At 44.2% G+C, this 13,674-nt stretch overlaps 1 protein-coding gene across 3 annotated transcripts in view; it reads left to right on the top strand.

Moving 5' to 3' along the window:
• The window catches only part of TFEC (transcription factor EC), a 190,099-nt gene that overhangs the window by 99,211 nt on the left and 77,214 nt on the right, over positions 1-13,674 (top strand). Inside the window, exon 1 of one of the 3 annotated variants that reach the window (XM_061637846.1) lies at positions 12,627-12,693. The exons of the other annotated variants lie outside the window; for them this stretch is intronic. Coding sequence (XP_061493830.1) covers positions 12,688-12,693 — 6 coding nt within the window. The 5' untranslated portion in view covers positions 12,627-12,687. Of the gene's footprint in view, positions 1-12,626; positions 12,694-13,674 lie in introns of those variants that run through there. 3 annotated transcript variants of the gene reach the window in all.

Raw genomic sequence — 13,674 nt, 5'->3', positions numbered from 1 at the left:
TCTTTGTTCTGTACAAATTACACTATACTCATCCTCTTAATTATTTTCATTCTATCGTCTTTGGGCTGGAACTCTATTTAAAGCAAGTTCTAAATATAGAGTAGTGATATTTTATGTCCCTGAGCAAGTATGGTATATAGCTCAATATATTTATTTCTAGACTTACACAGCTGACCTTTGTTAAAGCATATTATAGGCTTCTTTCACTTTGTAATTTCAGGGTATACATTTCACAAAACTTTGGAACCTATTAGTGTCTATTAATCTGCTTTCTTTAGATGCCTCTTACATTTGCATATAGTATATGCTTGAGATGTTTAAAAGATTAATGGAAAAGGAGAGGAAAATCATTTTGCTCAGCAACATGGTCTGTTCCACCAGTGCGAGTAAACACGCAGGCTGATTTTGTATGTTGATGCTGAGAGGAATATTATTGGGGCAGTATTTATAAACATAACAGCTGCAGAGACTGCCCAGGAAAAAGAGATCAAATAAATGCTACACAATAAATGTGTAACAGAAGTAAAGAGGATATATCCATTAGATTAGTCAAAAAACCAAAATGATTTGGCTTGCGTGTGGTGGTGCAGCCGTTGCTTTGTTGGAATCAGAAATCATTGGATACTCATAAAGCAAAATTGCTGTTGGCTATGGATGTCTTTTTAACCAATTACACTTGGTACAGAACAGTCCACTCACAGTTTCCATTAGCTTTTTGTGGGGGGTAGGAGACATAGAACTAGGGTCTTCTTTTAGGGGAAGAACTTCATCTTTTGTTCCTGGATATTCAGAACCATGGTGTGGGAAGAACCATTGATTATATACTATAAAAGTCACTGCTAATACATATTCTTTAATTGTGTTAGCAGGTCTTTTCATCTTTCATTTATGACAGTCAAGAATAATACATCAATATCCTTTAATCATTACATTGGATAGATATGGATTTGGGACCAACCTTACTGTCTCTGTTTTGGGGGCAAAGTAAGTTGCTGATACATAAGGATCTAATAATTCATCTCCTAATAGCAGCTCACATTACTGCAAAAGTGAGGAAGAGTTTGTGAAGAGATGGTATGCTAGGGTTGCTGAGAATCACAAGCAGATAGAGTGTTGTTGAGTGCAGGTTCTGCTTGTGGGCTTCCCAAGAGCATCTGTTTGACCACTGTGAGAACAGGGTAGATGGGCTGACCTGATCCAGCAGGAGTCTTCTTATGTTCTAGGGCAGCCTTTCCCAACTTTGGGTCCCCAGGTGTTGCTGAACTACAACTCCCATCAGCCCCAGCCAGCATGGCCAACAATCAGGAATTATGGGAACTGTAGTCCAACAACATCTGGGGACCCAAAGGTTGGGAATGGCTTTTCTAGAGCAGGAGTGGGGAACCTTTTTGGCCTGTTGGGCCATATCTTTATCTCTCCCCCCCCCGTGGGCCAACTTTGACAGGTGGGTGGGACGTTTCAAAGTTGGCCCATGGGGGTGGGTGGAGAAAGTGGCTAAGCAGGATTGATCTCCTCAGCTGCTGGGAGGGCCTTCTGCAGACATTGGCTGTGTGAGCAACATATCCAGCCATATCTCTATCTACTCCAGACCTGATGTCACATATGATGCCAGGTGTGGGGCAGGTGGCCATGATTTGAGGAGAATGGCTTCATGGCCAAATGTGGCTTGTGGGCCTGTCATAAGAGTATGTCAATTAGAACTGGCCAATTAACTGATGCAGCAATGCAGGCTTGCTAAGGGGGGGTGATATAGGGAAGGACACTTTGCATGAAGACTAGCTCCTTTTCTTTTATTAATTCTTATCTAGGAGAGCCAAGATCCCCTATTTCTCTGAAATCTTTTTGGAGAGATCATCTAGCCTGTATTTGAATCTACACAGATTATGGAAGTGATATGCATATATGCAGACAATGTGATATTGGAAGACTATTTGAAGCAGTAGACACACTCTGTGATAAAAATGGCTGTATAACTGTTCATCTGATTATTTGGGGGGCTACTATGAAATAACAATGTACATTGGCTACCACATTCAGGGATGCCATATCACATTTCATTAAGGGGTTGCATTGGGCTAGTCAGTGTATAGAACCAAGATGGAGGCCAGAGATGTAGAACTCCCAAAGCTTTATTGGCCATGGTCTGAAAATTAGAGGGGAACAACTTCCACATCGCCTCTGGCAACCACCAGGTGATAACACTATAGGTTTATTATGGTATGTGAATGTAGTTTCTTGGAGGCATTTACCCTGTATACCTTCTCCAACCATTAAGGCTACTTCTTAATATATTACAGCACTACAGCTTTATTCAGAGTGATTTCTGCAATGTTATGGGGTGGTGGCCAGGAATGACATTTAGAGAAGGTGTATTTGTTTGAGGACAGGGTCATGACAGCAGCAAGTGGAAGCTGCTCCCTTTGATAACTTCTTGTGGTGTATCTGTAGACAGAGGTCTTAATATCTTGCTGGCTAATCCTATGCAGAGTTTGACATGATGAAATCTACTGAAACAAATGAAATTGATTGGCTTGGTTACAGTCTGCACAAGCTGATATGAAATCATACTAATCTTTGGGTGGTTTCTGACTAAGCCCTACTCGGAGTAGAGGACTCACTGAGATCAGTGAACTTAAGTTAGTCATGCCTATTGATTTAAATTGGTCTACTTATGATTTAGTTGGATACAACCCTTAGCACTTATTATGCTTTGCATTATAATTGGTATTTTGTCCAGTATGGTTGAGTCTGATAGATCATTTGCCCCCACACCAAAGAAGACTCATGACACAGAGGTGGAATAATGTTATATTTATTAAATATAACATACTACATCAAATGCAAATTATCCAATTCAAATCTAAATTACTTCGGGCAGGTGAGGCAAACCTTACTGTGAGGGAATACTCCCTCGCCTTCTAAAGGCAAATACTTCTCCTCATACTGTAACTCCAGAGTCAAGGATGTGGGTGAAATCCTCCCTTCTTGCTGTTGGAGTCAGCTGTGGTTCCAACCTCCGCACCATGGCCCCGCCGTACAGGCGTTCACCATGATGTGCAAGCAGGTCCCACAAGGACACTCTCCAGATCCCCACCAGGCATTAAGCCCTGATGGTTCCCTAGGGAGTGCCCTTTACCTGAATGCCTTAACCACCTCAATTTAACCCCAATATACCTCACCTGCCCGAATTCCATGCCACAAGAGGGGATCAGCTGAAGCTTGGTCCCCTCAACCCAATGAGGACAACAAACCACCAAGGCCCCACCTAAGATCCTCCAAAAACAGATCACACCCCTGCTCTGAAAGATGAACCCCATCATCCCGAAACAAATGTGGGGAATGGAACTTAATCCTATCATGAGAGATGAAAGCCCCACCAAGGGACAAAACCAAATCCCTGACTTTCCTATTTACCCATTTCTGGGATCTATCAATCTTATTTGGGTGAAACACACCTCTCCACACCCATCTCACAAGCATGTCAGACCACACCAATATGAGATCTGGGTAAGAACGAATCAGCCACGTGAGATCACGAGTGACCTTGAGCAGCAAATCCATACCAGGCCGCTGCACCAAGTCATTCTCCCCCAAATGAATTAACAAAACATGAGGCTGGGTAGCCGAAGACATGATTTGGCACACCAATGGCATCAATGCGTCTCATAACATGCCCATCCGAGCCTCCCAACTAACTATAGCTGAGGCGGAAAGCTGCAACTGCGTCCCGGAAACCGACGAAGAGACCCTCCGGTGAGCCCAAAACAAGATGGAATGGCCACACAGGACGATCCTCGCGGGGACTGGAAGACTTAGTACACCTAAAGAAAAACAAAATAAACACATAGAATTAATAGCGAACATAAGACTGGAAAGCAGAAGAACGCCACCTGCCAATTGCCTGTATATCGCTAACGCTCATGCCCACCAGGGCTGCGGCAGTGGCTGTTCCAATACGAAATGAATGCAGCCCATAGACTCCAGCATCGCGACCACTGGCCAACAAGGCCCGCCGAACAACGGCCCAAAATTGGAACTGAGTCAGGGCAGTACCATCCGCATGAATAAAAAGGTAACGCTGGCCCAACGGCCTAAGTAACAGGAATTGACGCATTGCAAATACAGGGCACAATTCAGGAACCTGGCAACTGCGTAAAGACACAATACTGCCACGGCCCTTCTGATCAGTCTTAGAAACTCGTAGGGAAAACCTAACCATATCAGCACCTAACGTGCAATCGCCAGAGCATCAGGCCCGATAAGACACATCGCGCTTAGAGAGGACTATTACTTCACTAGGGCGAAAAGCACCGTAGAACATCGTCAGAGCTGCCGCTGCGAAAAGGTGCGACTCACACTGTTGCGTGTGCGTGTATAGATCATACAAGGATGGAATCCAAGAGTAGCATAGAACAGGAATAAGCCAGGCCAGGCAAGTTTCTTGTAAGAGTCTTTACTAGGCAAAGACATTAGACACAGTTCTCTTCACAGACAGCTTTTCCCCCACACTAAGTTTTTCCAAGCATCTCACCTTATCAGGCTTCCCAGCCAGCTACTGACCTTGGCAAACCTGGCGCTCTGTTCTCACAGCTTAACCCTTCTGCTTCAGGTTTCACTCTCTTTGCTAAAAACCCTGTCTGTGAGTCTCACAGCATGCTTCACTGACCAACAGCCCCCACCTGAGACTCACAGATTACAAAACTTCATTGTTCATTATTACATTTCTACAATATTAACTTTTTCATTACAATACATATCAGTACATGGTTTGTTTTCTTACAGTTTCTATTTACATTTTCAGTTCAGTTCTTGTTTCTTTATTTCTTTATTCACACAGGTTTTACAGAGTCATTTTTGTTCACTTTTATTTGATAACACATTTATATTTCATTCCTCAACACAAAACTTCCACATGAGATCCATTGTTTCTTTATCTATTGGTCCTTCTTTTTCCCATTCTACTGGATATTTATCTGTTTCATTATTCTGTTGTGTAACATTAAATGTGAATCTCTGAGGTGGTTGACCTTTCGTTTTTCTTTCTGACCTTCTAACAGTATCTATTTCCATTTCTTCCTCACTTTCAATTTTACTTGGACCTGCATCTGTGTCTGCACTTGTACTTGGCATTTCTGTATCTTGCATTGCCATGTCTTCACCTCTCAGTCTTTTTACAGTACGTTTGCCACCGTGTATTAGATCAGTCAATGCAGTTCTTAATGGAATTTGCTGTCCAAAAGAAACATCTGCTGCTTCCTGCTTGCTTGCACCTTCAAGGATAACTGTTTGACTGTCTCTCCAGGGTTTATCTATCACCTTTATGCTTCTGCTTAACACTAATTGTTGTTTCTCAGGCAACCAAACTCTATAATATGAATTCTGAAATCCCAAAACGCATCCTGCCTGAGCTCTTGAGCCTAATTTACCATGTCTTTTCTGTTTTGCAATATGTACCCAGCATTTTGCCCCAAAACGCTCTATGTGTTTCACCCTGGGCTTTCTTCCAGTCAGTTTCTCATAGGGAGACATGCCTATTGTTCTGTGCATGAGACGGTTCTGAATATAAACAGTGTACAGAATACATTCACCCCAATAAGTGTTATTCATATCAGCATCTGCTAGCATGGCTCTCATTGAATCCTGCAATGACCGGTTCCTCCTCTCTGCAGTTCCGTTGGAGGATGGGCTGAAGGGAGCAGTGAGACTCTGTATTATTCCCTTCTTTTCCAAATATGTTTTAAATGTATTACTGGTAAATTCTCCACCTCTATCTGATCTGATATTCTTGATAACAACCCCATATTGTGTCTCTGTCCTCTGTATAAATGCCTTTAATTTCTCTTCTGCTTCACTTTTCTTTTTCGATAAGAATACATGTGTAAATCTGGAGAAATCATCCACAATCACTAAATAAAACCTTGCTCCACCTTTTGAGCACTGAAAAGGTCCAGCCAAATCCACATGTATGAGCTGATAAGGTTCAGTGGTTGTGCTTGCACAGCTCTTATTTACCGGAGTCACAGTCATTTTTGTTTTATAGCATACCTCACATTCATCTACATGCTCACAATGTGTTAATTTCAAATCTTGACTATGCTTTGGGGTGTTTTGTACTTTTTCATAATGTGCGTGTGCCAGTTTTCTGTGCCATTCATGTAAACAATTGTCATGTTTATTTTTATTTACTCCTATCCAGGCACACATGGGTTTATCAAGCTTGCTCTCAACCATAAACATTTGATTCTGTAATTTCCCTTGCATGCATATGTCACCATCCTTTCTCACAAAACATCTATCCCCTTCAAATGTAACTTTACAACCTATTTGAGCCAATTTTCTTACTGATAGAATGTTATATTTTAAACCAGAAACCAATGATACATCTGTTAATATAGTTCCCAAATTACTCAACCTGAGCATGCCTTTCGCAATCGCGTCCTGAGTCGATCCGTCAGCCAGATAAATCTTCTCCTGTATCGGCTTTGAAGTGTAAAATAAACTAGAGTCTGTGATCAGGCAATTAGACGCTCTGCTGTCGAGAAGCCACTTAGAGTTAATTAGTTTATTGTCCTCCTTAGTAACAAAGTTCACGCTTGTTCTCTGACTTCCAAAGTCCCTGTTATTTCTCTTCTTTAAACAATGTCTCTGTATATGTCCACGGGACCCACAAAAGTAACATGTTTTATTCTCTTGCCTGTTTCTTTGATGTTGTTGTTGTACAGCCACAGTCTCTTTTAACTCTGTTTTCTTATTCTCTTGTCTTCTAGTCCACTCTTGTTGAAGTTTCTGTTCCACAAAGTCCAAATTCAGATGTCCGTCGGGTAAAGTTTCCAGGCTTGAGACCATGACATCCCATTTTTGATCAAATGAAGATAACAGTATATAGACCATCTGAATGTCACTATGATGCACTCCTCTATCTTGCAGCTCAGCATTTAATCTACGAAATTCAGCCAGATGCTCAGTCATAGTCACTTCATCTGTAAAACGCATCTGATAAAGTTTCCGTGCTAAGCACAGCCTGCTCCCTGCAGTTTGCTGCACATGAGCGGCTCTTAGCTTTTCCCACATCTGATTAGCTGTCGGCTCATTACTCACCAGCAACAGTTGTGAATCAGACAGCCCCAGAGTAATAAAAGCCTTCGCTTTCTCATCTTTCTTCAACCACGCTGCTGAAGGAGCTGCCGGAGGGGGGTTTTCTATGACATCATTCAACTCTTCTTTAATCAGAACTGCTCTCATTCTCCATTTCCAGCTGGAGTAGTTTACAGCATTCAGCCTCTCCATCGGCATCCTGGATAACAGGTTTCCAGCCATGTTGCCCACTCTTACTTGCCTCTTACTTGCACTTTGTTTCTCTCTGCACCAACGTCACCTTGTATGATAAGCTGGGCCCATAACCCCTGTTGCGTGTGCGTGTATAGATCATACAAGGATGGAATCCAAGAGTAGCATAGAACAGGAATAAGCCAGGCCAGGCAAGTTTCTTGTAAGAGTCTTTACTAGGCAAAGACATTAGACACAGTTCTCTTCACAGACAGCTTTTCCCCCACACTAAGTTTTTCCAAGCATCTCACCTTATCAGGCTTCCCAGCCAGCTACTGACCTTGGCAAACTTGGCGCTCTGTTCTCACAGCTTAACCCTTCTGCTTCAGGTTTCACTCTCTTTGCTAAAAACCCTGTCTGTGAGTCTCACAGCATGCTTCACTGACCAACACATACTGGGATGAGCATAGAGAACGAAACAATGCCAGGATCTGGAGGAGGACATCGGGCGTGATTGGCCTCCTCCGGTCAGCGGGCCTGGGAGTGGAATGCGACCAACCCTCAAGGACCTTTCTGACCCTAAAATCTACAGAATGATCCGGCAGTCTCCGTGCCTTGGAAATAAAGGCCAGCGCGGAGAGGTGTCCAGCGATAGTAGAAACAGAATTATTTTGCCCTTTTAAATACAACATAAACTGCAATAAATGAGAAGCAGGAATGGGCCATGCCATAGCTAAATCAGCGCTGATTCGGAAAGCCTGGAACTTCGCAAAAGAACGCTGATACGCTTTCTGAGTACTGGGAGCAAGGGCAGAAGCAATAGCAGCCCCAACTTCTAATTGCCAAGGTTCCATAGAAAAGGTGGGACCGGGACAGGATCCTGAGCTGCTCCAGGTGCAAGCTCCCGAAAGCGTGCCATCTGTAAGCGGGAAAAAGCATCAGCAACACAGTTCTGTAAACCTGGAACATGCCAGGCAATGAACAGAATATTAAAACGCAGGCATTGCAAAATGAATGCACGCACCAGGCGCATAACATGAGGAGATTTGGAAGTCTGAGCATTAATGATGCACACTGTGGACAAATTGTCACACCAAAAATGGACTGTGCGATTTTTGAATGCCAACGGCCAGATATAAACCGCCACCACAATTGGAAAAAATTCCAAAAATGTCATATCTGCAGTAATCCCGGAAGCCTGCCGCTCAGGAGGCCACCTCTCAGCACACCATTGGGATCTGAAAATTACACCAAAACCTAGGCCCCCAGCCGCATCGGAATGTACCTGCAGTTCAGCTTCCAAAAGTAATTCCTTGCGCCAAAAAGAAAGACCATTAAATTCTTCCAAAAATTCAAGCCACATATTCAAATCTGCTCGCATACCAGCAGTGACCCTAATGAAATGGAAGCGAGAGCGAACACCTTTCATGGCGTCACAGAGACGCCAGAGGAATGCACGACCAGGGGAAATGACTTTAGAGGCAAAAATTAAATGGCCTACAAGTTCCTGCAACTGAGCCAATGTGACCTTTCTCAATACAAGTGCGGAATGAAGATGTTGCCGCAAGGCCAGCAACTTATCCTGGGGGAAACTGGAAGATTGAGCCACCGTATCTAATTGAATACCTAAAAATGTAAGCGAAGTAGAAGGGCCCTCAGACTTTTCTGGAGCTAAAGGGACACCCAATTCAGTGGTTAAGGCCCCAAAGGATTGCATCAAATAGAGGCAATGGGGAGACCCCGCCTGCCCCACAAACAAAAAATCATCCAGATAGTGAGCTGAAAGGGAGGAAGAAGTCCTCTTTCGCAATGCCCACTCGAGAAAAGTGCTAAAGGTTTCAAAAGCCGCACAAGACACTGAACAGCCCATCGGCATGGCCCTGTCGACGTAGAACTGGCCCTGAAATTTAAAACCCAACAAATCAACATCATCGGGGTGAACTGGTAGGAGACAAAAAGCGGATTTTATATCACACTTAGCCATTAAAGCACCCCTACCAGCCCTACGGACCACTCTCACAGCCTCATCGAAAGATGTATATCTGACTGATGCATGACTGGGAGAAATGCCATCATTAACAGAAGCGCCTTTTGGGAATGACAAATTATGGATTAGGCGATATTCACCTGGCTGCTTCTTAGGGACAATACCTAAAGGAGAAATTCTCAAATTTTCCAATGGAGGAAAGGGAAAGGGGCCGGAAATTTGATCGGCAATTATTTCCTTATTGAGTTTGGCCAACACCACCGGGGCCATAGTCCTAAGAGAGGGCTGATTGGCAGAGGAAGTAGCCACCCTGGGACCCTCAAAAGGGATGCAGAAACCTTCAATAAAACCACCAAGCAGGAAACTAGTGGCACGCCTATTGGGGTAACTATCCAACAACCCAGCCAGAGGAATCAACTTAATAGGGCTACTGGCTTGTGACGTACCGCCGCTATTGCCAGACCCACGCTTGGGATGTTGATGTTCCCCTGTGCCCTGGCGAGCCTGCCAGGCACGCTGGCAGGAGGAACTGGGGTGGGTGCCACCACACAGCCCACAGGCATGCCGGAACCTACACGGACGCCTGAAGCATCGACCAGTGCTATTAAATGTCCAGCAGACTTGCTGGGATTGAACCCACTGCCTGCCTTGGCCAGAGCCAAAGACGGAAGTCTGCGTCCGAGCCAACAGGTGGCCACTATCGGCTCTATCGCCAGTAGTGGGCCTTGCAGGGGTCGTGGAGCGCAGCCAAAGGCCCGCATGCTCCACATCCCAACGAAGGGTGGGATCCAATGCCGCCCTTTGCCTGAAATTCTCATCATACCGCAACCAAGCAGTTCCAGAGAATTCACGAAAGGCATGATGAATGATGTCCTGATATTTTATCATGGACAGGGCCCTAGATGGATAAGCCTGAGTCATAACGCCCATATAAATTGTGTATGCATTCAGCCAATTAGGCCATACACGGTCAACCCTCCTTTTCATGGCTGCCTCCCGCTCCTTTGAATCCTGACCTTCCTTAGGTTTTATCTCATTTTCCCAAAAAAGTAGAGTAAACAGATCAATGTACTCCCCGCGCCAGATCCTTTCCTTCGTTGTTAGTAATAAATGGTCACCCAGCGGGAGAGAGGTGTCACCTTGTGGGTAAACACCCTGAGGAAGAGGCAAACAAGGAGGAGATGGACCAGAAGGAGCCACTGGTGGCTGCCAGGGAGTCACCGCTGCAGCCGGCCATGGAAGCTGAGGCTGCTGCGGAACTAACACCCCCCCCATGAACACAGAAGGTTGCAAAACCCCCCCTGGCAGCGGAGAACCTATAGTGAGCAGGTCCAGAGCAATAAGGCCTGAAGCCTGTACATGTGAATCATGAGCATGTGGTGCAATATGCTCACCCGTATACGCAGCTGGAGAGGCAACCACAGGTGGAGCCACACACCCAGAAGCCGCAGCTGGTACTGGCGGGACACCAGGCAGAGAGAGAAGTTGTCCTTGAAGTGGCCCAGCAGCAGGTGGGACTGTGAGCATGGAAGAGGAAGTCGTAGGTGGAACCGAAGGCGATGCAACTGGAGGCATCAGAACAGTGGGCACCTGGACAGGTGCTGCAGCCTCAAGCACATCGATCCTGGAAACCAGAGCAGCAAGAATACTCGATTTAGAACTCTTAGCTGCCAAGGGGGCAGATTTCTTACCTGAAGGGGCAGAACTGGGACCCGCCCCAGCATCCTGCGGCTGCCTGCGTTCCCTTTCCAAAGCATCCACCCTAGCCACCAAAGCTCGGATGGTTCCCATATCATCTTCGTCATCTGAGGACTGGTGCTATTGAGGCGGGGGGCGCTTGGTAACCTGCTTCACAACGCGAACACCTTTCTTTTGTTGGACCTTCCTAGGCGGCATGTTCGAACTACACCTCAAGAAATAGCAACAGTAAAAGCAGCAATATTATAAATAACAATAAAAATTTTCAATACCAACAGCAAATCAATTTGGAAAAGCAAACAAGAACAGAAAGCAACCAAAAACCCAACAAAATGGAGAACTAAACAGAGGAAACAAAACTAATTAATTTTTTTTTGTAGGGGGGGTAAGGATATGAGTTAAGAATAAAGAAGAAGGAGAGGGTGAAGAATAATTGGCGAGGGAATTAATTTACCAAATCTAAACCTAAACTATCAAATTAAAACAGCACCTTAACCAACAATATATAAATATATAGGAACAAGCAATATATATATAAAAACAAATTATATGAATTGGAATACAAACAAGGAAAAGACGGAAACTACAGCCATGGACAATAATAAGGCAAACCGAAGAATAAGGACGTGAGGAATAACAAGAGGGGATTGAGGCAAGACCAACGGAATTAAACTGATACCAATAAAACTAAGGGAACAAAAACAATGAAGGACACCACCCACCGACCCTTAAAGAAAAAAGGAGGGGTGAAATAACAACAAACTCTTTAGTGCAGCGAAAACTTGATAAGAGAGCAGCAGCCGTGGAGCCGGCAGGAAGCCGCTTGGCACGTGGACGGACGCCTGCAGCCCAGCTGATCAGCGGGGAACCGAGCCAATTCAAATGAATGAATAAAAGCACAGGACAGGAGCAGGCAGCAGCAACGGAGAAACCAGCAAGCAAGCAAGGTAAACGGTCACAAACAAACGCTGACAGAGCCCTTGAAGCACAAACCATGCAAATTATGCCGCGAGGAGAAAAAGGCAAACGCTAAGGGGAAGGAGCAGCCTTAAATACGCTGCTCAAACCCCATCCTAATTGGCACAGTGATCCCAAGTGGCACAACCGCTGAACTTCGAGATCATTCCCGAGTCTTCTTATTTAATTAGGGTGGAGGCAAAAAACGCCCCTTAAACAGGAACGCCATAGTTAAGTTTTTGTGATGGTTTGGGTGAAAAGAAAATAAACACCAATGAGCTCAAATGTATAATGGGACCTGACTGGACTGTGCTACTCTAAATGTGGGTGGTGTGGTGGCAATAGGAGTGAAACGTGGAATGGAGCCAATTGTATAATGCATCCTTCTGTGTGTTTCAATCAGCAGATACCTTGGGACAGCAGAGCAATGAGGTCTTCAGTTCACAGTGGAGTGAAAATCAACAAGACAGCCTTATCTCCCATCCAGCCTAGGAGACATTGCACCTCCTAATGTCAGGCTTTTAAGAGATGCTTTGCTTTTCCAGCATCTCATGTGGGGAGTCACAGTGCAAAATATGTCTTCATTTCCCCTAAGGATAAATCTCCTTTTAACTACTGTGGGCTCCACTGATCTAGGAGTTTCTAATTCACATGCCCTCCGATATCCCTTAGCTGACTCAGAAGCTTCTTGCATTTTTTATAGTGGATATTCCCTGAAACAATTTCCAGCTAATTATAAACTTCAACAGGAATCCTGGTTTATCTTCTTCTTTAATAACATGATAGTAAGTTGATGTATTCCAGCTTCCTACCCTAACTGAATTAATCAAGCCTGTCTTTCTTTTTTATTTCCACAACGCTTATTTGTGATATATTCTGCAAAAATGCTCAAATTAAACATGAAATAACAGGCAAGAACATTTGATGGAGCCAAAACATCCTATTTAAGTTATCTTAAAAAGGCCTTTCTACAGGATAATTCCAAACTGGAGAGTTCCTGTTTTATTTAATAATGCTAATTTCATTCTGGCTAGACTCCTAGCAGGGGCACCCAAGGCAGAATGGTCAAAGCTGAAACACCAGACTAAGATGCATCCAAACTCAGAGGAAGGCAATGGTAAACCACCTCTGAATACCTCTTACCACGAAAACCCTATGAACAGAGTATCCAAAATGCAACACAAGATAGTGCTGGAAGATGAGATCCCCAAGTCAGAAGGCACTCAGCGAGCTACTGGGGAAGGACAAAGGACAAGTATGAGTAGTGCTGTGACTAATGACGCAGCTGGGTCAAAGCCGAAAGGAAGCTCAGAGGCTGATGCACACAGATGCGAAAGGAGAGTCCGGAGTTGTACAACACACACAATAGGAACATGGAATGTGAGAAGCATGAACCAGGGAAAGTTAGAGATTGTCAAGCAAGAAATGGAACGCATCAACATTACAATATTTGGTGTGAGAGAACTAAAATGGATGGGAATGGGACATTTTCAATCAGGCAACTACAAAATATTTTATGCAGGAAATGAGAAATTAAGAAGAAATGGGGTTGCTTTAATAGTGAGAAGTGGTGTAGTAAGAGCAGTTAGGAGCTACAGAGCAAGGTCTGAGTGAGTTATATCAATTAGATTAAATGTGAAACCTATCGACATAACCATCATCCAAGTCTATGCTCCAATGGCAAATGCAGAAGAAGAGGAATTGGAGAGATTTTACACAGAAGTACAGGAAGAAATTGATCACACACCAAAACAAGATGTGCTGAT

This window comes from Rhineura floridana, chromosome 8 (genome assembly GCF_030035675.1).
Source record: "Rhineura floridana isolate rRhiFlo1 chromosome 8, rRhiFlo1.hap2, whole genome shotgun sequence".
NCBI lineage: Eukaryota > Metazoa > Chordata > Lepidosauria > Squamata > Rhineuridae > Rhineura > Rhineura floridana.
Note: the sequence above shows the minus strand (reverse complement) of the source record. Positions and strands in the feature narration are given on the sequence as shown.